This window comes from Typha angustifolia, chromosome 2 (assembly GCF_048772165.1).
Source record: "Typha angustifolia cultivar Huaian chromosome 2, ASM4877216v1, whole genome shotgun sequence".
NCBI lineage: Eukaryota > Viridiplantae > Streptophyta > Magnoliopsida > Poales > Typhaceae > Typha > Typha angustifolia.
This window is the reverse complement of record NC_133240.1, coordinates 8,343,978-8,368,935: the sequence shown is the minus strand read 5'-3', so window position 1 is coordinate 8,368,935 and position 24,958 is coordinate 8,343,978. Positions and strand designations below refer to the sequence as shown.

The following is a 24,958-nucleotide window of genomic DNA, read 5'->3' as shown; positions in this document are numbered from 1 at the left end:
CACCGGGCTCTTAGTTCTATATTGGGAGCCTTTGAGCCCTCCCTTAGAGATGCTCTTAGTAATATGTGAGGTAAATTTATTTTTTATTTTTAAAAAAATAAAAGTGATATCGAGTGGATCAAACAATATTCAAGACATATTACTCCGTGATATTACATAACAATCTTATTTTAAATGAGACTTATTCATATATGGGAATAGAGTTATGCAAACCGGCTATTTAATGACAACCTTGCATTTACCATAGTAGTGCGATGACATTTGAGAGTTGGCTATTAGTAGATGGCTGATATATCGTTCTTCTGAAAACTTGACAAAGGAGTAGAGAGAAAAATGTATAATTGGGTTTGTAGTTAGAAAGAGTGAGATTGACGAACGAGGTGGACGAAGAAAGTGCTTTGCTACGATTTAAGAACCGTGATGTGGAGGTTGTTGACAAAGTAAACTCAATGACCAGGTCGCATACCAACCCATTTATCTCCTGCCACAACACTATGGCTATGCTCCCATCGAGAGAAAAGTAATAATGGAAAAGCATAGAATTTTGGGGTGGCATTTCGGGTCATCAACGTAAAGATGACAGTGTGACATGAACCTTTTATCTTCATGTGGTGCTGGGTCACAGGCCGTACTCATCGAACCACTGTACACTTTTTAAACTATCCCTTATATATATATATATATCTAATGGCCTAACTTCCTATCATCAATCATCCAATTTAGAGGATACATGAAACCAATAGCTAAAGTAGTTGTTTTCTTTTGGGCCAAATACATTTTAATTTTCTATACTTCGGACATAAAGTAATTTACTCCGAAACTTTTGTATGAGTTACAATGATTAAAATTTTAGACGATGTTATGCCTTTTTTTATCTTACAAAGTGTTATCTTAAAAAGTGTCAACCTTGAAATCCACATCTAAGCATTTGTTCCAACTTTGTAATTATCCACGAACTGCATCAAGAGTGTTATATTCAAATAAGAAGAGCCACCCTTCTCAATAGCCGCCTTCGCTTTCATTCCCAACTCCTCAGCTCTCCTCCTCCTCTCCTCTCCCTCCTCTCCTCCGTCCATCAAACTCTCCAAAGCTTTAGTCACATCCTCCCTCCCCACCGTCACACCGTCTTTCGCCGACCCCAACCATTCCATCGCCGTGTCGACGTCCCCGATCCGAACTCCGATCCGGAGAACGTCTAAAATTAACTTCTGATTCATGAATTGCTCTGCGAACAACGGCCAGGTCACCATTGGCACGCCGGTTGCCACGCTCTCCAGGGTGGAGTTCCACCCGCAGTGCGTCAGAAATCCTCCGACCGCCCGGTGCTACAAGATCATCACCTGCGGCGCCCATCCCCGTATAAGAAGGCACTTGCCGTCGGCCCGCGCATCGAAATTCTCGCGCAGCCACGCCTCAAAGTCCAGCGAGAATAATTCACCATCCTTGACGACCCAAATGAACGACCACTTGCATGCTAAGAGGCCCAGGCCCAATTCCGTCAGCTGCTTGGGTTGGAAGACGTTAGTGGTACTACCAAAGCTAACGTAGATCACGGAACGAGGTTTCTTGGAGTCGAGCCAAGTGATGCACTCGTTTGTGTCAACCGACGCCTTGTTGCCTCTCTCCTCTAAGTCCGATTTCGACGTGTTACAGAGAGAAACGGGTCCAATGGACCAAACCAATTTCCCGGACGCAATCCTCAACAATTCGGCGCAGCCTGGCTCGAGCTCTTCGAAGCTGTTAACTACCACTCCATCAGCAGCCAGTTCGGCCTTTCTTTTCTCTTCCACCATATATGCAAATTGTGACGATTGGAAGTGAACTGGTAGCTGCTTCCTTGCAATCTTGAACTCAAAAGGCAAGTCTGGGATCGCGAAGGGCTCAGCTGGGGAGGATGCAGCCTCGTGAGCCTGGGAAGTGTAAAGATTATGACAACATAATAGTGAGAACGAGCAATATCCTTGGAAGAAGAAGCAAGGGACTGCGAACTCGCGAGCAAGTTCGGGGGCCCAAGAATGTGTCAGGCCACTAATGATGCAACTTGGCCGTAGCGCAATATCGCGAAGATATTGCGCCATCGGCCTACGAAGCAGCTTAGCTGCGTGGAGGAAGTTGGAGAGTAGGGCCCTATTAGGGACCATGTCCATGTTCTCGCAGCCGTCCGGTAAGCCGGTCTCGACGGCCGGGAAGCGGAGGGGAACGAATGTTATTTGGATGTCGTCGGCGGAGAGGCGGTCGATGGTCTGCTTCGTACGGGCGGCGTTCACCGGGGTGGTGAAGAGGGTGACGGCCGCCCCATGGCTGGCGAGCATCCGGCCGATGTACCACTTGTATCATAAACGATTCTTATACTTCCTATTACTACAGGAGTGATCCCAAACTGCCAACCAAACCAATGGAATAGTATGATGAATACATCTTCATCGGAATCATGTGGCCCGGGCCGAGCCATGGGATTAGAATGAAGTGGATGTTGTGATGGTTGGGGCTGTTTGTGATCTCCATTTTCGTTTGGTTTGGACTTTGGAGTGTTAACTGAGCAAAGATTTGCACTAATTAAATAGTGATCAGGAGATTGGAAGATTATTAGTTGGAGAGAGAGAGAGAGAGAGAGAGAGAGAGAGAGAGAGAGAGATTCTTGGGTTCTTCTTGCAAGGTTCATAAAAATGAATCATATAATATTATAACTATAAGAGCTAACGTAAGGGCTTTCGTCATCCAATTACTTAGCGAGTGTTACAGTTTAAATAAAAGACAAATAATTTAATAGTAATACCTAATGCTAGCCACCAGGATTTAATAAGAAGGTGAACTGACCTAGTATATTTTTTAGCATTAAAAATTAATTTATGTTGACAAAAATGTTTTTGTATCTTCTAGTTTTTGTCTTATCCTCTCCTTTCCTCCTACCATTTTTTCAACCCTTCCCATTATTTGTTATATTATATCTTATCTTTATTAAGAGACTAGAAAAGATTTTAAAGAAATTAGAGAATTTTACTTTAAGTTTAGAGCTTCCCAGAAGTTATTATAAAGAAGAAAGAAACGGACGAGAAGAAGGAATAAGAGAAAATGAAGTCAGAGAAAGTGATATCTAAGTAATAATTGAGAGGATTAAGAAATTTCAACCATGTTTTTATATACATCTATACATAATCATAGATATTAGATAACAATCTCACACCTACCATGGCAGTATGATGACACTTGACAATTGGCCACTAGTAGATGATTGATTTTATAAATATCATTCATCCGTTGAAAACTTGAAATAAACAACTATCTCTTTTCAATAAAATATAATCTCCCTAAGCAGGTACAGTAAATATTACAAATTGCACCATGTATGTTGGTCCGGCAGACATCTTATCGATATAAAGTTTAGCATAATTGGAAAAGAAACAAATCCTTTTTCGCTTCTGAACTACCACCACCATCTTTTATAATTACATATGAGGGATAAATATATTATATTTATATTATGTGACTGTCATATGATAACTTATAAATAAAAATAATTAACAAAAATATAACGGAAGGGATGATGTCAAGTATTTTTGATAGTTTAGAGAATTATTATATATTAAAAAATAGTTTAGGAGATCATTATAAAATAAAGATGGTAGCTCAATGGGTGAAACGAGAATTAACCTATTGATAAATTAGCATAGTACCATAGTAGAATTCTTAGTTTGTGCTTCTTATCCCTTGCCTTTTAAGTGTTATGATATATGATTAATGTAATAGTACTGTATGTAGCACAAAGATGGTCACCGCCAAAATCTTAACATCGGTTCATGCATGGATGCCGCAAATAAGCTCTTTCTTAATCTATTGATTATTACCGATTCCAGATTAGATGCATCAACTTTTGAGAAATATGAAAGTTGAAAGACATAGTGAGAGTAACTACAACGTAAGAGACAAAGTCAATCTAAGTCTTGGTTGACTAGATATAGTCATAATTTATCATAATGTCCTCATAATTTCACATTCTTAATGCCCTAAGGAGACTCTTAATAATCTCTTGTAAGAATTATGTCTACAAGTTAACCATAAACTCTTATATTAATCTCTTGCAACAATTACACGTTCAAGTTAACCATTTAAACAGAAAAGCTAACATAAGGGCTTCCATCTAGGGAGAGTAAACAAGTCAAGTTTGAGCGAGCTGGCCAGCTCCGCTCAGCTTGAGGCTGTTGGAGAGGTTCTTTTCAAGATGTTTACTTGAGTTTACAATTGGAAGAGTGAAATTGACTGAAGAGGTGGATCAAGAAGGTGCTTTGCTATGATCTAAGGATGGGAATGGTGGAGGATGTCCACAAAGTAAACTCAACGGCCCTGTAGCATACCAACCCGTTTCCCCCTGCCACAACACCATGGCTATGTTGACAGTGTGTGTGGTGGCATTTCGGATCATCAATGGAAAGCTGACAGTGTGTCATGCACTTTTTGCCTTCATGTGGTGGTGGGTCATAGGCGGTCAAAAACAATGTATTGTATTCATGGAACCATCGTGCACTTTTTTAACTATCCCTTATACGGGTTATATATATATTTCTAACAGCCCAACTTTCATCATCAATCATCCAATTTAGAGGATACATGAAACCAATAGCTAAAGTAGTTGTTTCTTTTGGGTCAAATACATTTTAATTTTCTATACTTCGGATATAAACTAATTTACTCCGAAACTTTTGTATAAGTTACAATTGTTAAAATTTTAGACGATGTTACGTCTCTTTTATCTTAGAAGGTGTCAAACTTGTAATCTATATTTAAGCAATTGTTCTAGCTTTGTAATTATCTACGAACTGCATCAAGAGTGTCATGTTCAAATAAGAAGAGCCACCCTTCTCAATAGCCGCCTTCGCTTTCATTCCTAACTCCTCAGCTCTCCTCCTCCTCTCCTCTCCCTTCTCTCCTCCATCCATCAAACTCTCCAAAGCTTTAGTCACATCCTCCCTCGTCACCGCCACGCCGTCGTTCGCCGGCCCCAACCATTCCATCGACGTGTCGATGTCCCCGACCCCGACCCGAACTCCTATCCGAAGAACGTCTAAAATTAACTTCTGATTCATGAATTGCTCCGCGAACAACGGCCAGGTCACCATAGGCACGCCGGTTGCCACGCTCTCCAGCGTCGAGTTCCAACCGCAGTGCGTTAGAAATCCTCCGACCGCCTGGTGTGACAAGATCATCACCTGCGGCGCCCATCCCCGTATCAGAAGGCACTTGCCGTCGGCCCGCGCCTCGAAATTCTCTCGCAGCCACGACTCAAAGTCCGGCGAGAATAATTCACCATCCTTGACGACCCAAATGAACGACCACTTGCATGCTAAGAGGCCCAGGCCCAATTCCGTCAGCTGCTTGGGTTGGAAGACGTCAGTGGTACTACCAAAGCTAACGTAGATCACGGAACGAGGTTTCTTGGAGTCGAGCCAAGTGATGCACTCGTTTGTGTCAACCGACGCCTTGTCGCCTCTTTCCTCTAAATCCGATTTCGACGTGTTACAGAGAGAAACGGGTCCAATGGACCAAACCAACTTCCCGGACGCAATCCTCAACAATTCGGCGCATCCTGGCTCGAGCTCTTCGAAGCTGTTAACTACCACTCCATCAGCAGCCAGTTCGGCCTTTCTTTGTTCTTCCACCAGGTGTGCAAATTGTGACGATTGGAAGTGGGCTGGCAGCTGCTTCCTTGCAATCTTGAACTCAAAAGGCAAGTCTGGGATCACGAAAGGCTCAGTTGGGGAGGATGCAGCGTCGTGAGCCTTGGAAGTGCAAAGGTTATGGCAACACAAGAGTGAGAACGAGCAAAATCCCTGGAAGAAGAAGCAAGGGACTCCGAACTCGCGAGCGAGTTCGGGAGCCCAAAAATTGGCCGTGCCACTAATGATGCAACTGGGCGTAGGCGCAATATCGCGAAGATAGTGCACCATGGGCCCGCGAAGGAGCTTAGCTGCGTTGATGAAGTTGGGGAGTAGGGCCCTATTAGGGACGCTGTCCATGTTCTCGCAGCCGGCCGGCAAGCCGACCTCGACGGCGGGGAAGAGGAGAGGGACGAATTTTATCGGGATGTCGGCGGCGGAGAGGCGGTCGATGGTCGGCTTGACACGGGCGGCGTTCACCGGTGTGGTGAAGAGGGTGACGGCCGCGCCATGGCTGGCGAGCATCCGGCCGATGTCGATCATCGGAATCATGTGGCCCGGGGCGAGCCATGGGATTAAAATGAAGTGGAGGCTGTGATGGTTGAAGCTGTTTGTGATCTCCATTTTCGTTTGGTTTGTACTTTGGAGTGTAGCTGAGCAAAGATTTGCACTAAGTAAATAGTGATCAGGAGATCGCAAGATTAATAGTTGGATACTATCTGTTCATATATATATATATATATATAGAGAGAGAGAGAGAGAGAGAGAGAGAGAGAGAGAGAGAGAGAGGACCTCTTGGATTCTTCTGGCAAGTTGATAAATTATGCATCTAATTAATGGATATGAGGACATCTGGGAGAAACAGCGACTACCTTTTGACTAATCTCTAGCTAGAATTACGTGTTCAAATGAATCATATCATTATAAGACCTAAAGTAAGGGCTTTTATCATCCAATTTAGACAGTTAGACCAATTTTTCCGTTATACATAGCCACTTGAATTTTTAATAAGAAGGTGCGTGCATTGACCTAGTATTTGGCGGCAGGATTGAACAAGGAGGCTTCCACTAAACTCCAGAAGTAGCGTTAAAAAATTAAATAATTATATTCTCCTTCTTCCCTCTCTTCTTTCATACCATTTTTTCAGCCCTTCCATTATCCGTTACATTATCTCCTCTTTTTTAAGACACAAGAAAAAAAAAATTTAATGAAATTAGAGAATGTTACTTTTAAGTTTAGAGTTTTGAAGAATTTACTACCGAAGAAAATTAAAGAAGATGCGAGGATGATGAGGTGATTGACATAAATATCATAGATTATATATCAATGCAAAAGACGATAAGATAAAAGAGATGAGAAGAAAGAAGAAGAGAAAGATAATTTACTCATTTTCTATTTCTAAGAAATGAAAGTGATACTAGATAATAATTAATCAACCCTATTCAATACACATTTGTACGTACTCGTAGATATTAGATAACGACCTTAATTTTAGAGGAGACTTATGAGAATAGAGTTATGGCAACTAGCAATCTGATAACAACCTCACATCTACCATAGCAGTTAGATGACACTTGATAGTTGGCCACTAGTAGATGATTGATATTATAATATCATTCATATGTTCGACTGGAAATAAGCAACCATCCCTTTCTAAGAAAATATAATTCCCCTATTACAGTAAATATTACAAATTGCACCCTGTATGCTTTAAGTTGGATCAGATTTTCGAGCAAATGCAAAATGTTTAGGGTAATTAATGAATTAACATGGTATCATAGCAATGTTCTTGATTTGTGCATCATATCTCCTGCTTTTGAGTGCTGCTTACGGAATTGTTTTCGATTCTTCCTCGAAAATATATATAATCTCTACTTTTATTTTTATTATGATATGTTGTTAATGTAATAGTATTATGTAACATAACACAAAGATGGTTACCACCAAAATCTTAACATATCATCTCTCTCATTAAACCCTAGGTCAACAATCTGATCACCGATGGCATCCCATTATTATTCTTGTTGTAAAAATTGAAGCTCAAATGATCAGATGTGCTAAATTTGTACCAATTCTTACCGACTAATGGCCCGACAACAATCTATCTCCTTCCACAAGCCATTCGTGCAGCTATCATGGAAGAAGATGGATCAAATCTTAATACTGATAAGAAGCCTTTAATTTATTATGAATTTTAGATTAAAGCATCAACTTTTGAGGAATAGAGAAGTTGAAAATCATCGCGGGAGTGACAACGACGTAGGAAACAAAGTCAATAGGTCTTGGTTGACTAGATGTAATCATAATTTAGCTAGTGTAGGTATCATAATGTCCTCATAATTTCACATGCTTAATGCCTTGAGGAGACTCTTACTAATCTCTTGCAAGAATTAGTCTTCCAAGTTGTAAAAGCTAACGTATGGGCTTCCATCATCATCCAATTTAGAGGATACATGAAACCAATAGCTAAGAAATAGAAATATATTTTAATTTTATATACTTTCCATAAGAACTAATTTACTCATAAACTTTTGTATAAGTTACAGGTGTTAAATTTTTCAACGATGTTATGCCTCACTTTACCTCAAATAAGCTTTACTTTTGTAGCACAAAACCACCCCTGAACTTTCTTTCCACATGCCTTTTTTTTGTCTACAAAATTGTCTCATAAATATCACCAAATGGCTTCAATGGAGAAAATAGAAACATTGCAAATTCCTTTACAAATAGTAAGATAAAACCCAGATGAACTGCAAGATTCAATGTTACAACCAAGGATCTTGGAACTGTAGGCAATAAACAGAGTTGAACAAAATCCTTCTGCATCCATGCAATACAAATAAAAAGAAGCAGCAGAGAGGATCCGAAGAGAGTTGAACAAAGCACAAAAAACTCTGATGCTTCTCTGACACGAAAGCTCAAATTGTATCCACTCTCCCCTTTTTTAAGTACTGCTGGTATACGATTGAAATCTACGAGAAATTTTTTCACATTATAGTTGAAAACTGCCTGATCAGGTCAAAATTTGTGGCCGCGGCACCTTGTTCTGTCCAGTAAAATGAAAATCTGATCTCGTTAGTAAGACTGACATTTGATGATAAATAAATATAACAAAAGGAGATACATCCATCACCTCGGGCAATTAATTTTATTGTGATATTAGACATGAATCAGCATTTTGTTACTGATAGGCCATGAGACACATCCAACCCAATCAGTGTAAGAGTAACTCTGATTTTTACAGCATCCAAGCAAGCACAACATGGTTTCCAGACTTAATTCTACAAGTTAGTGCAACCACTTTATGTAAATTTAAATTTACAAAATGCCACATGCTTTATCTAAAAACAGAAAATATACAATTTACAGTGGCTTGCTGTCAACCGCTTTCTGATCCTAGTGAATAACTTTATAATACAATAGTTAACATCTCATGAATATACATGCATATAGGATTATATTAGCGAGATCTGCAGAAAGTGCTGAAAAGACACATACATCATCCATGAAATAAAGATGTATAATGTATGCCAGTCATTTACCTCGAGAACTTTATGTGCTCTAATTACTTCATGTGTTTCATTTGGGAAAAAAAAAAATTCAATGTAACTTTAAAAGTTTTAGAAAAGCATAAATTATCTCCATTGTAGCAAGCCATTGTAAGGTAATGAGAATTACCACAAATAAAATTATGCATCTACGATGACATAAATTACTATGGTTACAGAATAAGAAATTGAACTCACAATATATAATGAGTAAACTAAAACTTTTCGTCTACAAAGTACAACATAGTACCATATTTAATGTAAAACCAAAGAACGAACCTTGTTGGCATAGAGCTAAGAAAGGAGATTAATGCAGAAGAATTTCAGTTACCACTACAAGAGCTTGGAGCTTGAGTTGTCCTGCAACTTGCCACCGTTTGCACGGCCTAGTAGTCCTCTGAGATATGAATATTGGCAGCCAAAGAATCGAAGAACATTTTGCCAGCCCCTTTCTCCATGGATCACATTTGTTGAACTTATCTGATTAATATATGTGTTACCCTCGTAAATAAAAGAGAGTTGCTGCCACAGCAGCACACTAATACCAATTTCAACAGACAGACCCGCAAATGCCAGATATATAAGAATAAGACCTCTTGCAGACAACAAGAGTGCTGAGCTAGCAAAGGCAGCAACAATGTTCTTTAGTATTCTTATAGAACTCACAGTATTGAGGCCAGATCTTTCAAGCTGTAAAGGGGGCCATATATGAAAGCCAGAGTAAATTGCCATCAGGACAACGTAACTGCAACTAATGACTATAGAGATAAGGAAAGCAACAAAAAACCGGTGATTTGCTGCGCCAACACAGTTGCCGATCTGCAAAGAAGATAGACCAGTACGATGGATCTGTATCAGCTCCAGGTTCACCTTAACTTTCACAGATACTATTTTGCAGATTGGATGTTGCTTACATTACTAGGTAGTCTTCAGAATAACAAATTTGCAGTTTAAACATTATGTATGACTAAATCGTAGAAGCAAAGGACTGGCATATGACAATTAGCATATGTTTTCACATCACTACCTAATTCTTACCAAATAAAGTTATAGGAACTTAGTTGCATCTTTCTAGGGAAAAGTGGAAAACCTTCCTTTCTCAAGAGAGTTTTCTTTTTTAAAAGAAAAAACCTCCAGAGCTCATTTACTAAAGAATTAGAAAGATAATGCTCACAATATAATTTGCAAACAATCTGGTATATAAGATCTATTTTAGTCAATAAAGTATTTCAGCAGTTTAATTTGCCAATTTTTCACGAACAGGGAAAAGTAACTACACCTCAATTTTCATATCCACACTCCATTTATACATAACATTTTATCCTTTTTCTTTAAAAGGTCAACTCCAATTTAGGATTTTAGGTAAATCAATCCTTCTAATATTTAAATTTTCAGCCTAAATTCTCCACGTATTACTACTTGGTTATGTCATTAATAACAAATCTAAACAACACCGCTCAATCATGGTATGTTAATACACCATCCATTGTCCAAAGCATGGAATATTAAATCAATGACTTCTAGAAAACAGAACCCAAAGAGATCATATTAATATACAAGACTTACAAATGGGCAATGATGATCCATGTCCATAATACAACTTCTACACGAACGACAGTGATGTGCTCTTGGGGGCTTTGGCTTTTCACAGTATGCACAAAATGTATAGTTTTCCAGGCCATTTTTCTCGACTATTGGATAGCTACCCCATAACGTCCTTGGTGGCATCCCAGCAGATGTAAATGCGGCCAAACAAAAACTAGAGATGGTAATTAAAGACAAAATAGCAGTGACTATGCAGTGGAAAACCCCACAAAAATAGCTTACTGAGAAAATAACTGGGTATACTGCCCACACGCCACCACCTGTCAATAAAGAAACACTAAGTTGAAATACGACATAAAACAGTTTTTTGATGTGGTATAATGCAGGATAACAGAGAATCTACGTGAGCCATCTACAATACAAGTATATCTACAGAAGAAAAATAGAATAAAAAATTTGCAACTTACCTATTACAAACAGCATGAAGAGGAGAACAATTGTCACAAAGAACCTATCTCGAACATTTCTCCAATGAGAAAAGCACACACTATCAGGTTTTCTTGAAGATTCATTTTGTTGTGTTATCGCTCCACACCAGCCACATTTAAAAATAGGTGAATAACCTGCGAGAAGAAGGCGCAACCCACAGCCCCAACACATAGCCTCATGATCCTCTGATATGGATGTACCACACTGCCTTTCCTACATGAAATCCAAAGTTGGAGATCATGGTTAATATTAAGAGTTAAAATTAAATGACTTATGCTAAGAAATTCTATCCCAAAAAAATATTTCAAGGAAACCAGCCCATGTGTAAATCAACTTTGGATAAAATATAATGTCAGTGGCCATAGTTGGAAAGAATCAAATGCTTTGTTCATGTCTTTAAGCTACTTCCATGTTTAATTACCATATGCAAAAATATCATAACTCATACATCACTTATCAAATTGTAGTTATCTACCCTAGTGAGATTTCCGATTCTCTAGTTGCCCCAATTACAAAAAAAAAAAGTGACCTTTTCCTTCAAATCTCAAGCTCATTCTCGCTCCGAAGCCAAATTCAACAAACCCAACGAGGCGAAATGGACAAAGATCGCGGATTGCATCGTAAAAATTGAACCACCCACACAAGGGGAAACCCCCGGATAAAGAAAGGAAGATAAGAAGGCGAGAATAAAAGGTGGGATCGAATAAAGTACCTCGATAGCCTCTTCCTCCATGCCGTAATAATCCGTGGAAGTGCGAATAGGAGGGGCCGAGGAAGAGGAGACTCTCCCTTGGGACTTGAGAGATCTCCCCAAAGGAGCTTCCTTTCTTTCAAGGAAGAATCGAAAGACTTTTTCGAGTTTTAACTGCGACTAGAACATACACGATGATCTTTCCTCGTGCTGCATTTTGACCATTATACCCTAAAAGAAGTACAGGAGTTGGCCAAATTCGAACAGAAGAATAAGGTTATAATGGTCATTTGGACGGAAAAAGACAGGAAATTACAAAAAAATACCTTCAAGTCTATATTATCATACGCCTTGACTTTTAATTAGTTTTTAGATCCTCACATAAATCACAGTACTTCCCTAACTAACTTTTGCCGCATTAAATTTTTAACGAAATTTACCAAAGAGCACCCTACATTTTAGTTTTATTATTATTCGCACCCAATAATATTCAGCATTCGGTTCTTACATCTACTTTTTAATTAGCTAAGTCAAATTAATTATAGATGCTCATGCAAAATAATTTGGGGTTTTTAAAGGTGGTAAAAATGAAAATTTTTTAATCGCCATCCGATTATTATAACCTTACTATTAAATATTTTCTCTTTATTATTATTTACCGTACCACACCGATATTTATTTATTAATCCCTAAATTTATTTTTAATGCTGTAAAAAATAATTTACCCGTCTATTTCTTAACAAACGGTTACCGTCTAGAAGAAATTAATTATTTATAAATATAAAATTGAGTAAGTATGTCAACGTTAAAGTAAAAAAAATAATAGAAATCAAATTTTAAAATCAACTGGAAGGTATTTTAGATTTATTATTATTATTTTATTTTATAAAATGACGAAATATTCTCTATTTCTTTAGATCGTGACGTAAAGTTAAAGCGAGATACAGGCGTGGGACGACAAAATTATGGGAGGGAGTGGATGATAATAAAAGTAAAATACATGGTGTTTTTAATAATTTCTTCTAAATCTCTTGGGAATTGGGCCTCAAACGTATTGGGCTCGGCTCAATGGGCCGGCTTGTGTGCGCACAGTTTACAAGCGGAGACGAGACGAAGATAGAGATATCCACATAATGGAAGGATAGCAAATCTCCTCTCTGTCTCTCTCTCGCTCTCTATTCTTCCAACAATGGCTCTTCCATACACCTTATCCGCTCGATTTAATCCATTTCACCTCCGATCAGGTAAAGACTATCTCCTCCCAAGTCCCGATTACTATTCTTGTCGTGGTTTTATTCCAGTTATTCCTCTACTTGTCTTCTCAGCAGTTGGTTTCTGCGCCTCTTTTTATTTGCTTATCCTAAGTGTTTGATTTGCTTTACTCGTAGGACTCTCGCATGGAAGCATTAGACCCATAAGAGTTTTGGTAAGTACCATCTAAGTAATTCGTTGATGGGTATTTTATAAAAGTAATGGAAGTATCAGTATTGTTCTTATATTTACTGATGGAAATTAACCCACCTATGGTTTTTGGTGGGATTTGGATTTGTATTGATGAGTTTGAGTTCCATATGCGACCTAATCATAATCCAACTTGGGATAAGTGTTGTATAAAGATGACAGAAAGTAAATTGCTCACACATGTCACAAGGACAAGCAAATTCTTCATCATGTTGAAGGGTCATGATATTCATTGTTATATGTTAAACGGCTTAAGCTTTTGGGTCTACTTCTTTAATATCATATTGATATTAAAACCAAATTTCCTGGAAGCTTATCACTTTTATATTTAGTATCTATTCTGGTGCGCCGCGGCATGGTAAGCCTCTCATCTCATTATCTATCGCATGTCCACTCGTGGTATTATCAGCTACATATAAGGAGAAATGTTAAAAAGACATGATATTTATTGTTGATCTGTAACCTATCTTTGGGACAATTGGTTCTCTAACATACAGCAAGCATTGGATGCAACACAAAGTTATTTCGTAGGAAAACATATCAGAGTCTATATAGCCTTCAGTAATTTCCCGTTATCTTATATTGGTTTATCTTGACGGCTTTGTGGTTCTTGTTAACTGAAGGGTTTTGTTCCGTAGGTCTTTCTTGTTCTCGGTATAGTAAAGTTGGCCAAGCACTCCAAGCACCTCTTTGTCTTCCTTGGAAGAACCAAATCTTGTCACAATTAGATGTGATCCTTTTTTCACAATTAGGAAATGTAAGCACAGAGTTAGAAAACGAGTTGGAATTGCATCAGACAAATGCATAAATGGAGGTAGATTTCTTCTCAAAAGCACTGGCATGAATCAGATAGATGTAGTGCAATATGAACTCTATACTTGTCCAGATAGCTAATCTATGAATTGTCTGAGAACAGCCAAGTTTGAGCTTTTCTTCTACATACAACAATATTTCATCAAATAGCTAACAGGAATGGCAAACAGGATATCATGAGAAGCCTCAGAAGAAGCAACCAACAGCAAGATTCACAGAAGATCAAAAGTTGCTGCTTGCTCGGAGTCGCATCAGCCTTTGCCGTTCAATCATTCGATTCTTTCGCCGCCGCTGCACATGAGACATCATCGACACCACTCATACCACAAGAATTACATCAATCACTGCCCTACTATATGCAGAGCTTGATGATAGCAGATCTGGACCCTGCAACGGCAAAGACATTGATAGGTTTCACAGGTCCTTTCCTTTCTGCGTTCGGATTTCTGTTCATCGTAAGGATAGTTATGTCATGGTACCCCAAACTTCCTGTTGACAAGTTCCCATACATAATTGCCTACGCACCTACTGAACCAATTCTTAGTGTAACGAGGAAGGTAATACCCCCACTTGGTGGAGTAGATGTAACACCTGTGGTCTGGTTTGGTCTGGTAAGCTTCTTGAACGAAATACTTGTTGGTCCTCAAGGGCTACTAGTACTTCTATCTCAGCAAGTTTAGCATCTGACTTCCTTGTAAAATCCTCATCATTTCGAATCCCAGAAACAAATATGAGCGCTGTAAGAAAGCAGGAAAATTTTGAACATTTTTGACTCTTCAAATATGATAACCGCAGAAATTTCATTGCTTCAGCTGATTGCTTGTGAAACATTTTAAACTTGGAAGCAAGTTTACATCAAGAAGTTAAATCATTGGAAATGTAGTTATCCTCACTGATCACACACACCCAGTCGCCAGAGTGCAGCATTACAAATAACCAGGATGTATCTCAAATGATTTTATTCACTTGGAAGTCATTTGGATCTCCTTTAAAGTACTATTACAGTGCAACACTACCAATCACAATTCAATGAAAGAAAGAAAAAACCGATGTTGATGCTGTTGTTCTCCATCATCATATGTCAGCCACAAGGAAATTGCTAGACAAGGAAACCTGTCAATATTCATCAGAAGTTTTAGATCTCTACAGCTGAGTTAATAGTAAGATAGGATAATAGAAACAAAACATCATGGGCATGGAAGCAAGTAATGCTCAGGCTACCTTTTCACCCAATTTGAATGGGGGAAGACCTCTGTATGGGCATCCGGTGCACCGGAAGGCATCTCCAAGACCACACTGCAAGATTTATCATTTCCAGCAGAAAACAAATGTTAAGCTAATGACTAGTAAAATGCAGGATCAACAGTTAGAAATTTATCTTTGCAGCTGGTAGCAATATATGGAGATAAATCACTTACACTACCACAAGCAGATTGAGGATTTTCTATCTGCTCTGCAGTTAGCTCAAGCTTCTCCACTTTTGCCTCTGCCTCAGCCCGACCACAAGTACAGTTCTTGCAGGCCTTCCTTGCACTTCCAATTTCACAATCTCCAACTGTTGCAGTATGAACAAACTTTAAGATCAAGATGGACACCAGAAATCAAGAGTTACTAGATATGGTATCAGTGGTTAGGACCGCTCACCAATCGGCAAGTTTGGCTTTGCCAGATCATCTTCTGTCAGGAGACTGTCTTCATCTATCAGATCTGAATCATCATCTATCTGAATCTTGGGAACAGCCTTTATTGCTTTTTTAATAGGGAAAGATGACCCTACTGTCCAAGAAGCCTTTTTTCCCTTAATCTGAACAGCAAATTAAGCTATAATTAGGAAAGCGAACAGCAAATATATGAACTTAAAATCCAAGAATCCACTCACAGTAATGTGTTGAACATCTTCATATGTTAAGAGAGCTTTTGCTTCGAGAGCTTGCACATCGACAAACCCCGACACGAGTAATTTGCGCTCTAAGGCAGAGCTTGGCTGTTCAGAAATATAACTTCCATGAATTATTAACATCTTATAATCAAGTATCAACCTTCTCTATCAAATAGGAATATGTAAACTACCTTGTCCTGCTCAAAAGAAAGTAAAGAAGTCTGCAACAGGACTTTTCCCCCAGGTTTTAGAACCCTGCCAATCTCCTCGAGCCACTGATCCCCAAAATTACTGGGGTTTTTCCAAACAGCAATAACGAAGTCAACCGTTGCATTCCCAAATCCCAACTTCCCTCCTGCTTTCAAGATTTCAAGCTTAGATTTGGAACAACATACAAATAATATTGCAACTAAGTTAATATAAAACCTAATTATTCAATGTTTTCTTCAGATTTAACATATCTTCAATAACTAAGAATGGCATGCAATTAGAGCTAAACAGATCCAATGGAGGGTTAGCCTTGTAAAACCCAAGCCCAAATAAGAAAGTCTCTCTCTCTCTCTCTCTCTCTCTCTCTCTCTCTCTCTCTCTCTCTCTCTCCCCCCTCCCCCTCCCCCTCCCCCTCCCCCTCCCCCCCCCCCCCCCCCCCCCCCCCCCCCCCCCTCCCCCTCCCCCTCCCTCCCTCCCTCCCTCCCTCCCTCCCTCCCTCTCTCTCTCTCTCTCTCTCTCTCTCTCTCTCTCTCTCTCTCTCTCTCTCTCTCTCTCTCTCATTCTTGTTTCTTCGTTTTCTCCCTCCACTCCACTCCACCGCCCCCCACACCCATCTCCCTTTGGACTCGCGATGCCCTTGCCCTCCACTCTCTTAAGTTGTGCTCTCAATCTTTAAATTAACTACGCAGCTCCAAAATCACATATCGAATAGCTCTATAACATTCAAATCCCCCCAAAAGAGAAGAGACCAGCTTACCTAACGAGCCGCATTGGGTAATCACGACAACATCATCCTCGGCGACTCCTTCGCTCCCAAGATCCCTAATCGTGCGAACTGGGAATCCAACCTCATCCGTGATAATAAGCGTGCCGCTCCCCATCACGATTCGCAAATCTACAAAATACAACAACTTCACAATAAAAATCCATAGCAATCCTTAAATCTAAGGTAAAATTCTGCAAAAATGGGCAAAGAAAAGTAGTACTCACGATTGAAACCTTAGAGGAGAACCGAGGAAAACGAGAGAAGAAACCCTAGAAGGAAAACCTTTTCGGAACGTAATGGAGCCTTCTGTATTTATTAAAAGTCGGTGGCTTGGAACGGAATGGGGCCGACTAGCAGAGTCTTGCAACGGAGCGTACCAAGAAAAGAAGACCGCCTCCAAGGAGGAGGTCTCTTTATCTATTCTTATACTGGGATTTATCTAGCCATTTTTCTACTTATTAATGAAAAAATATTTTAAAAACTAAATCCAACGGTGAGAGATATAGAAGTGGGTTGGCTATGATCTCATAGACGGTACGGATCCGGTTTGTCCGAGAGAGGTGAAAATTTTAAGTCGGTAGACACGTGGAAATGAGAGACACGTGTTGGACTGGCGATCTAACGTGGACTGGCGTGCCGTGACATGGGGGGAACGTGCGTGTGTTAACCAATGGGAAGGCGCCAAGTGGCACTGGATGAGGTGGATGCTACGTCATGTAAAATTTTCAAAGCCCGGGTATTTTTATGTACCCAGGTGACGTGGTCAACGGTTGGTTGAGATCACATCGTTCAAATTTGATTTTATTTATTATCTCAGCAATACCTCTCCTTTACATTATATTTTATAACGTTGAATTGGCTTGGTTCAGAGAATTTCTTCTTTAACTCCCCCTTTATTATTATTATTAATAATATACATCAGTAGCGTTATCGAATTTATAAATATTGTGATTTGTGATAGATCTCATCCATAGGTTAATTATAGATTAAATATAAGGGAGACCTAATTATAAACTAAAGACCAATTCACAAGCAAACAACGCATCTAAATACTAAACATCAGCATAACAGCATAGATAATAATAAAAATATCCGTTCAGATTCAAATACTAGAAAGAAAGAAAAAAGAAAAAAACAAGGCTAATCAGCAAGTGGATAAGTCTCTCATATTACAAATCCAGCCATCAACCAAAGCAAAGGGCAAGTTCAGAGAATTCACCGGGATTGCAAAAATTCTACAGAATTTAAAGGTTAAACCATTGAAGTTGGATTAAACTTGTTCAGCATAGGCAGGTTCGAGGATAGCTGCCTCGGCTTCCTGCACCTCCTTCTCCGTCTTCCTCCCTTTCTTGGACTTGTAGTAGACACTCATGAAGGTCCCGATTGCCCCGTATTTCTTGCGGCAATGCTCGTAATGAGAGCAGTCGAACATCCTCCAGAAGTCCTTCTCACTGAGTTCAGAGACTGCATACTGTGGTTGGAAACTCTGGTTCTGAATTAGCCACTGTTCCAAGTTGCGGACCGCTTGTGCGCCATCAAACACCTCACCCCTTAGGACAGGCCCAGGAGCGTAGTACACACCAATATCTGTGAACATTTGAGCGTAGTTTGTGTCACCCTGCCTGTGGTGAAGCTCAAAACCTGGTTCCGGGTACACCATAGTCTTTACTGGAAGCTTGAAGAGACGATGGGGGCAAAGCCAAATGGGATAAATCTGAAAAGTAGAAAAAGAATAAACACCAACCTCGAGAGCAGGCCCAAAAGAATTGATGAAATATGATTGTGGTAACAGAGAAACAAAAGAAATAATAACAAAAAAATTCCAGCCGAATCAAAAAGGCAATTATATCCACTATCCGATCGCACATTACTATTACAGTTGAGTTAAGAAACAGCAGCATGCCAAGTGCCAAAACTACGGTGTAAAGAGAAGTTATGCATACAGACAAACTTATAGTATCATGGTTTATCTTGGTCAGTAGAAACATGTTAAGTATGAAGAATCAAGAGAAGCAATGTGTGCCAAGAAAATTACAGGACTATTTATAGCATAGCAACATACCTCCATTTCTCGGTGAACAAATTCAAGAGCATCCCCAACTTTGTATAGAGGAACCAACATATCTTGGATCACATGCATTTCATGATAATAGTTTCTGATAGCTTCACCCTGGGTGGCCTTAAGTAGAGAAACCTTTGGTGGCATCATCCACCCCATAGTCCATCTGAACCACCATTGATCGGCAAATGGGAGGATCAGCTTCCCTTCCCAATAGAGACACCTCGTGTGCCTATGGTAATATTCTCTGGTGGGTATGTATTCCACAAATTCCCCTTTCTTTAGTGCTGTCTCTGCATGCTGATAGAACCAAGGCTTAAACCACCATCCTACACTATTGATGACATTACCCTTCTTCTTTGCCTCCTCTGTGGAAGCGTACATCCCAGTCATCATAACACTCTCAGTTGGTGTATAAATCATTCCCTCGACAAAATCTGGGATCTTTGATGGATCCCCATCTCGAGGTGCAAAAGAATCTGCATAACCCTGTGCAATTTCCTGCAGATTTCCTATCACTGGAGTGTATGTTAGTCTCATATATTCCTTGATGGGTATGAGTTTAATCTCTGCTGAAACCAGGAAACCCAGTGTTCCTTGAGACCATGGCATCCCATAGAAAAGGTCTGAGTACTCGTTGTCCTTAGTTGCCCTAACAACTTGCCCGTCCGCAAGGACAATTTCCATGGCAACTACTGTATCAGAGAAAAGGCCATAGATATGAGAACTTCCCTCAATGCCATAACCATTGATTAGACCTCCAACTGTGAGATCATCAAGCTCCGCAACGACTGCAAGGGCAAGATTCATAGGAACCGTTTCTCGAGTTATCTGACCCATATTAACAAGAGGCTCCACTTTTGCAATCATTCTCTCTTTGTCAATCTCAAGGATGTTCCTAAATGCAGAGAGATCAACCTCAAAATGCCTAGCACGTTTATAGTCAACATTACGCATGCCAACAGCGATGTATGGTTTCCTTGCTGTGCATACAAGACCATCTTTTTTTGGGTTTCTTTGCTTTAGGCGGTTCACTACTTTCTTGACGTTCTCATCGTGTTCCTTCTGACGACGTTTTTCTGATTTCATAGCAGATCTAACATCTCCCAGAAATAAGCTGAAGTAGATCAGGCAAGAAACAGGAAGGACAACAAAGATGACAAGTATCCATCGGAATTGGACAAAGTAGTCCACCAAAACTTTTTTCCTCTTTGGACGCAGAGGTACTTGCAGATCCGACATGTTTATAGACTGCATAAAAAAATAGAATAGTGAAGTTCACGTCAAGCACTTAAACAAATAGTGCTCGAAATATGAGATCCATAAAATATACATTTAAACTATGCTGGCTTTATTTTTTTATTTTCTTGATCTATGGATGAATCTACAAATGAGAAGATGGAAAGCAATCAAAGAAAGTAGAAAGTTTCAAAAATCATGAGATGAAGCACTAGGAGAAGAAAGAAGCCCAGTCATTAATAGCAGGGCTTCTCTTTATGTTGTTAGTTGTTGCAGAAGGACGATGGTTGATTGAGCTCATAGAAGACAAATAAGCACTAAAGAAGAAATCAGAGGTCAAACAACAAAGATGAATTCCTTGGAAATACCAAGCCAAATTGTAGTATTAACCAATTACACTTAGCTATCTCTCTATAGTGTATACCTGGCCATGCTACATCTGAGGTAAAGTTCTATATACAGATGTCCCTGTAAAAGAGATAGGCTCGATGGGTTAGCAATCAACTACAAGTGTGTACATCTGTACACAAGATCATAGGCTCCCCTTATACTTGTTCCGGTCACCTTGAACGATATTCGAGTCACATTAAATAGTAGAACTAATGCAACTGATGATAGCATTATATTCACTTTCACTGATGGCACCTGCTATGAATGGTCCAATTTTTTCAGGTAAATACCTTCCTACATTAAGAAATTACCAGTCGTGAATTTTATCCCACTTTATCATCCAATAAAAGGCTATACCATAATGAAAGCAAACGAAGTAAATCAAAATACCACCAGCATAATGATCCAAGAGAGATAATTGCAACAGATGGAAGTGGTCTCACAGGTCTATGTGCATGAAAACAGCCTTGGAAAGATCCAAGGAGTCAATTCCTTACAAATGCATGAAAAGCTTTTCTTCAAAATGTATAACAGTCAATCTTTCATCTCCAAATTCTCATGATGATGTCTTGTAACAGATATTGAATTACTAGTGGTGCCCAACTAATGAATGAGTGACTAGAAAAGCAATGGCAATAGAAGATTCCAAATTTTGATTTACCTCATGGCTAGAAAAAGGAAGTATTTTCTTTATGAAAGAGAACAGAACAATCTCAGTCCAATCACTGACAAAATCTGAAAGTTTTTTCTAACAGCCTAGTCATGGCTCTATGATGACAATATCAAGACTATAACAGAAAGAAGGGAGGGGAACCTTTTCCTATTATAAGTTTTTAACCTTAGACAGCGAAAATATCAGAGTCTACAATTTCCATGGCATAATTAATCTCTCAATACTGCACCTGGAACATTTGCAACGTCCATAGCTCAAGTCAAATAAATAACTAAAAAAGGAGAAACTGAATTCTTTCACTCAATACAAAAGCTTATAAACATAAAAGGGAAGTGATGCCAGATGGCACTTTTCCAAGGCAAGGAGAATTCACATTTATACATGACAATCCATTCACCATACTTCTAAAATAATGTTCCACTCTCATTTAGGAGCAACACTAACATAACATATTATAATCAAGTAGAGTATCTGGACAAGTCGGTCTACTCCACATCTATACTGTGGGACTTCATCAAAAGATAAGCACAGCATCAAAGAAGATATGAATCCAGCCAGAATCGGTCTATTCAAAGCAACCGAGCTAACTTGTGGAAATTATAGTTGCTTTGAAGGGGTAATCAGGGCACTAAACAAATAAAAGGAGGTAGAAAAATTAATACAAATAGTTTCTTAGTCACTTTTAAGTTATAACTCATTAACTACTGTAAAAGCTAAAACTACTAGAGAATAATAATTTTTTCTAATATACCGGTTCTCCTCAACTTAAATAAGTGGAGCCTTGTATATATATAATAATAATAATAATAGTAGTAGTAGTAGTAGTAGTAGTAGTAGTAGTAGGACAGTAGAAGAGTTTTACAAGATTTTAAACCATGACTTCAACTGTGATAACTAACTTGCTACTCTAAATGTTTAAATTGTTAGAGAACGTTGATTTTTATATTCAAGTCTACCAAAATAATAGAATCTAGAACTGAAAGGTATCAAAATCTGGAGCTTGGAAAATAGCTATTATACAGGATCTTGTACTTGGCAACAAGTGGCAAAACTTAATGCCAAAAACTTGGAGATCTAGTTAGATCTGGCAATTACTGTTTAGACGTCGTAATCAACCATAACCTAGTATAAACACTCAAGTCAATCGTCCGAAACAAAGGATTCTCAAAAGAGAAAGGACCACGGGTCTTTACCACCAATGAGAGCGGATCTCGCACTAAGACTAATCACCTAAACAAAGAGCTAGAAGAACCACAAGGGAAAGAAAAGGACAACCAAGAAGACTCCAGATAGTCAGTTAATATCAATGTGTCTAGAAAGGGAAACTTTAACCGCCCTAATCACAAGAAAGGAACACCAAAATCTAAAGTTTTGTCAATTCTGTAACGTAGAGACCACGAGACGAGAATGACAAATAGTTTGGAGGAAAATAAGGCATGAATCACGATTACCTCTCCAAATGTAGCTCAGATCCGAGCAAACAAAGCCAGAAACGGTTCCGGCTTCCCCTTCCCAAAGATCCTCAAAGGAAAAAGGTGGATCAGTGTGTTTTAATTCACTCCGGGTTCAGATCTATAGCCCAGAGATTCCCCGGGGATCGGATCAAAGACCAGAGGAATCACATAAAATGTGATTAATATAGGGTTTTACGGACGGAAACAAAATTCTAAACCTTGAAGACGCTATTACTGGAAGCAATAAAAGCACTGAGACGAGTTCGGTTTAGAGCTCACCAATGGAGAGACGGAGCTCTCGTCGCCTTCCTCCTATCCGGTGAACTCACCGTCTCCGCATTCAAAGTAGTGAGCGGAGAAAGAGAAGGCGGGCTTATAAATAGCGACACCGATTTTGGGAAATATTCACTTCACACCCTACACTATGAAAACTTCACCATCTGTAAAAGTAGATTTGTAGGGTTGTAACTGTAACATCTTAAAACGAGGAGGGTGTAAATGAAAACCTTCCGTCGGGATTCAAAACAACTGCACGTAGCTCATGCGCCTTTCCGAGTGGAAATTACGAGAACGCCCTCCCGCAAGGGACCATCCGTGGATCGGATCAGGCATCTCTGTCCTCCCGTGCCGGTTGGATCTCGCCCGAGACAACTGTCCGATGCGTCTTGTCTGCCACCACGTGGCGCGTGTCAGAACCATTTGCGCGCCAAACAGTGTCGTTTCCCGTTCCTGGATCTAGAGGATTTTTATTTTGGGACCTGTGGCCGTTGGAAGGACGGAATCCAGCGGTCTTATATCCGTAACGGCCAAAGAACAGTGAACGGTGGAAATTATATATAGATCGTAACCTTAAAAAGTTAATGGCCGTCCGCAAAAATCGAATATTTTTTAATAGGTATAATTATCTCATAATATTATTAATATTACTAATAATTATATACATGGTGATATTTACTAGCGAATTTAACAAATTAGACTTTTAAAACTGAATTTATTTATTTATTATATTAAATATATATATATAATTTATATAAGATATGCACAAAATCTATCAAACCATCAACTTTTTTTCATGTATAAATCAGGCCAACAACCTCCATTTTTTTTAATACTTATTAATTTCTCAATTAAAGATTAAATTGACAAATAGTCAAGTAGATATATGGAAATACATGTACTTCTCTTCTCTTTTTTTTTATTTACTTTTCAATTATTAGGCTTGGAATGGAGAGTCTGGAAATTGTGAAAAAAAAAAGAGCTTCTGATTGATTGCAGTCTGCATACTAAACAATGTGTCTAAATAGTTGGGAAATGTGTGTATTAAGCTCGGCACTTGAAATGAATAAATAGTTGGGACATTGTGATATTACTTAGGTAAGTTGCATCTACCTTCAATTGACATATTAAAAGTATTTTATTTTTAATTTGTAGATGTGTTCGTGTGTATAGATAATAATTTAGACAGAGACAAATATTCTGTCAAGAGGACTAATTAAGTATTATATGACTATTGGCTGTATATATCAATTTGAATTGGATGGATCAAGAACAAAAGACAGGCCTGATGTATTTAATTTATCATTGTAAGAAGGCTGGATTTGAGTAAGCATCTCTTTTCCCTCGTCTAGTTGTAGAAGAGAATTAGATCACATTTTAACGTATCTAAAATAATATTAATCAAATTTTAAATTATAAAGATATGATAAATATATTAATATATACTTTTATTATATATTTATCATCTGAAATCTTATTAGTATTTATTTTAATAGCATTAAAAAGCTTATCTAATTAAAAAAAAACTATCTAACCACCAATCAAATTTGATGAATTTTTTTTATTAATTGTAATTTAAATATAATTATAAGAGAGTAAAATTGCGCAAGTGAAATTGTAAGGAATTAAACATAGCGTAAAATATAATTTTCCTCCAAAAATAAAACATCATCCGTTGATCAATGCCTTTAACCTAGGATAGGAGTTTCCTGGCTGGTTTGTCTCTTCAGAGCGATGTGTACTCGTGACGGTTAAGCTATAATATATTATTTTTTAAAAGAAAAATTCAAGATGGGATTATCCAATGTCATCTA

The 24,958-nt window shown here is 38.7% G+C and overlaps 7 protein-coding genes across 12 annotated transcripts; 1 reads left to right on the top strand and 6 right to left on the bottom strand.

Annotated features, from left to right (window-relative positions):
- Positions 1 to 752: 752 nt before the first annotated feature.
- Positions 753 to 2,552, bottom strand: LOC140774442 (UDP-glycosyltransferase 73D1-like). The gene has a single exon (XM_073117450.1). It carries the CDS (start codon positions 2,310 to 2,312, stop codon positions 1,326 to 1,328), a length of 987 nt encoding a protein of 328 aa, XP_072973551.1. The 5' UTR covers positions 2,313 to 2,552; the 3' UTR covers positions 753 to 1,325.
- On the bottom strand, positions 921 to 1,250 carry LOC140773805 (anthocyanidin 3-O-glucosyltransferase 4-like). Its single transcript, XM_073116561.1, has one exon. The coding sequence runs from the start codon at positions 1,248 to 1,250 to the stop codon at positions 921 to 923; it is 330 nt and encodes a 109-aa protein (XP_072972662.1).
- Positions 2,553 to 4,778: 2,226 nt separating the features above from the next.
- LOC140773798 (UDP-glycosyltransferase 73C3-like) lies at positions 4,779 to 6,404 on the bottom strand. The gene has a single exon (XM_073116549.1). The coding sequence runs from the start codon at positions 6,273 to 6,275 to the stop codon at positions 4,779 to 4,781; it is 1,497 nt and encodes a 498-aa protein (XP_072972650.1). The 5' UTR covers positions 6,276 to 6,404.
- Positions 6,405 to 8,311: 1,907 nt separating this feature from the next.
- LOC140775451 (protein S-acyltransferase 11) lies at positions 8,312 to 12,099 on the bottom strand. Of its 4 annotated transcripts, XM_073118775.1 has the most exons (6): positions 11,946 to 12,099; positions 11,212 to 11,446; positions 10,766 to 11,064; positions 9,866 to 10,018; positions 9,531 to 9,679; positions 8,312 to 8,697 (listed from the first exon to the last, which is right to left on the bottom strand). In XM_073118775.1, exons 1-5 carry the CDS (start codon positions 11,964 to 11,966, stop codon positions 9,533 to 9,535), a joined length of 855 nt encoding a protein of 284 aa, XP_072974876.1. In that variant the 5' UTR covers positions 11,967 to 12,099; the 3' UTR covers positions 8,312 to 8,697; positions 9,531 to 9,532. The 4 variants fall into 4 exon arrangements, 3 of the variants coding, with proteins under 3 accessions (XP_072974876.1, XP_072974853.1, XP_072974867.1); XR_012106752.1 differs by having other exon boundaries at positions 9,479 to 10,018; XM_073118752.1 differs by having other exon boundaries at positions 9,531 to 10,018.
- A 931-nt stretch (positions 12,100 to 13,030) lies between these two features.
- LOC140775658 (protein COFACTOR ASSEMBLY OF COMPLEX C SUBUNIT B CCB3, chloroplastic) lies at positions 13,031 to 15,009 on the top strand. 2 transcript variants are annotated; one of them, XM_073119049.1, is made up of 3 exons: positions 13,031 to 13,168; positions 13,313 to 13,350; positions 14,369 to 15,009. In XM_073119049.1, the coding sequence occupies exons 1-3, from the start codon at positions 13,114 to 13,116 to the stop codon at positions 14,876 to 14,878; spliced, it is 603 nt and encodes a 200-aa protein (XP_072975150.1). In that variant the 5' UTR covers positions 13,031 to 13,113; the 3' UTR covers positions 14,879 to 15,009. The 2 variants fall into 2 exon arrangements, with proteins under 2 accessions (XP_072975150.1, XP_072975155.1); XM_073119054.1 differs by lacking the exons at positions 13,031 to 13,168; positions 13,313 to 13,350 and adding an exon at positions 13,357 to 14,199.
- On the bottom strand, positions 14,980 to 17,450 carry LOC140775649 (anamorsin homolog). The gene is made up of 8 exons (XM_073119037.1): positions 17,278 to 17,450; positions 17,045 to 17,182; positions 16,269 to 16,432; positions 16,078 to 16,182; positions 15,843 to 16,002; positions 15,617 to 15,753; positions 15,420 to 15,494; positions 14,980 to 15,311 (listed from the first exon to the last, which is right to left on the bottom strand). Exons 2-8 carry the CDS (start codon positions 17,166 to 17,168, stop codon positions 15,273 to 15,275), a joined length of 804 nt encoding a protein of 267 aa, XP_072975138.1. The 5' UTR covers positions 17,169 to 17,182; positions 17,278 to 17,450; the 3' UTR covers positions 14,980 to 15,272.
- A 655-nt stretch (positions 17,451 to 18,105) lies between these two features.
- LOC140777695 (delta(24)-sterol reductase-like) lies at positions 18,106 to 23,240 on the bottom strand. 2 transcript variants are annotated; one of them, XM_073121996.1, is made up of 4 exons: positions 23,148 to 23,190; positions 22,866 to 22,986; positions 19,116 to 20,363; positions 18,106 to 18,767 (listed from the first exon to the last, which is right to left on the bottom strand). In XM_073121996.1, exons 3-4 carry the CDS (start codon positions 20,352 to 20,354, stop codon positions 18,324 to 18,326), a joined length of 1,683 nt encoding a protein of 560 aa, XP_072978097.1. In that variant the 5' UTR covers positions 20,355 to 20,363; positions 22,866 to 22,986; positions 23,148 to 23,190; the 3' UTR covers positions 18,106 to 18,323. The 2 variants fall into 2 exon arrangements, with proteins under 2 accessions (XP_072978097.1, XP_072978087.1); XM_073121986.1 differs by lacking the exon at positions 22,866 to 22,986 and having other exon boundaries at positions 23,148 to 23,240.
- Between the last annotated feature and the right edge of the window lie 1,718 nt (positions 23,241 to 24,958).

Bases quoted from the DNA above. Each gene is read 5' to 3' on its own strand.
- LOC140774442 (XM_073117450.1), bottom strand. From the start codon at position 2,312: ATGCTCGCCAGCCATGGGGCGGCCGTCACCCTCTTCACCACCCCGGTG.
- LOC140773798 (XM_073116549.1), bottom strand. From the start codon at position 6,275: ATGGAGATCACAAACAGCTTCAACCATCACAGCCTCCACTTCATTTTA.
- LOC140775658 (XM_073119049.1), top strand. From the start codon at position 13,114: ATGGCTCTTCCATACACCTTATCCGCTCGATTTAATCCATTTCACCTC. The intron at 13,169-13,312 runs GTAAAGACTATC...CTTTACTCGTAG, and splicing joins TCCATTTCACCTCCGATCAG to GACTCTCGCATGGAAGCATT. The intron at 13,351-14,368 runs GTAAGTACCATC...AATGGCAAACAG, and splicing joins TTAGACCCATAAGAGTTTTG to GATATCATGAGAAGCCTCAG.
- LOC140777695 (XM_073121986.1), bottom strand. From the start codon at position 20,354: ATGTCGGATCTGCAAGTACCTCTGCGTCCAAAGAGGAAAAAAGTTTTG. The intron at 18,768-19,115 runs GTATGTTGCTAT...TCTACTTTTCAG, and splicing joins TTGTTCACCGAGAAATGGAG to ATTTATCCCATTTGGCTTTG.
- LOC140773805 (XM_073116561.1), bottom strand. From the start codon at position 1,250: ATGGTGACCTGGCCGTTGTTCGCAGAGCAATTCATGAATCAGAAGTTA.
- LOC140775649 (XM_073119037.1), bottom strand. From the start codon at position 17,168: ATGGGGAGCGGCACGCTTATTATCACGGATGAGGTTGGATTCCCAGTT. The intron at 15,754-15,842 runs GTGAGCGGTCCT...ATACTGCAACAG, and splicing joins AAAGCCAAACTTGCCGATTG to TTGGAGATTGTGAAATTGGA. The intron at 15,312-15,419 runs GTAGCCTGAGCA...GAATATTGACAG, and splicing joins CATTCAAATTGGGTGAAAAG to GTTTCCTTGTCTAGCAATTT.
- LOC140775451 (XM_073118752.1), bottom strand. From the start codon at position 11,966: ATGGAGGAAGAGGCTATCGAG. The intron at 11,447-11,945 runs GTACTTTATTCG...GATTTCATGTAG, and splicing joins TGGAGGAAGAGGCTATCGAG to GAAAGGCAGTGTGGTACATC. The intron at 11,065-11,211 runs GTAAGTTGCAAA...CTTTATTGACAG, and splicing joins CTTCATGCTGTTTGTAATAG to GTGGTGGCGTGTGGGCAGTA.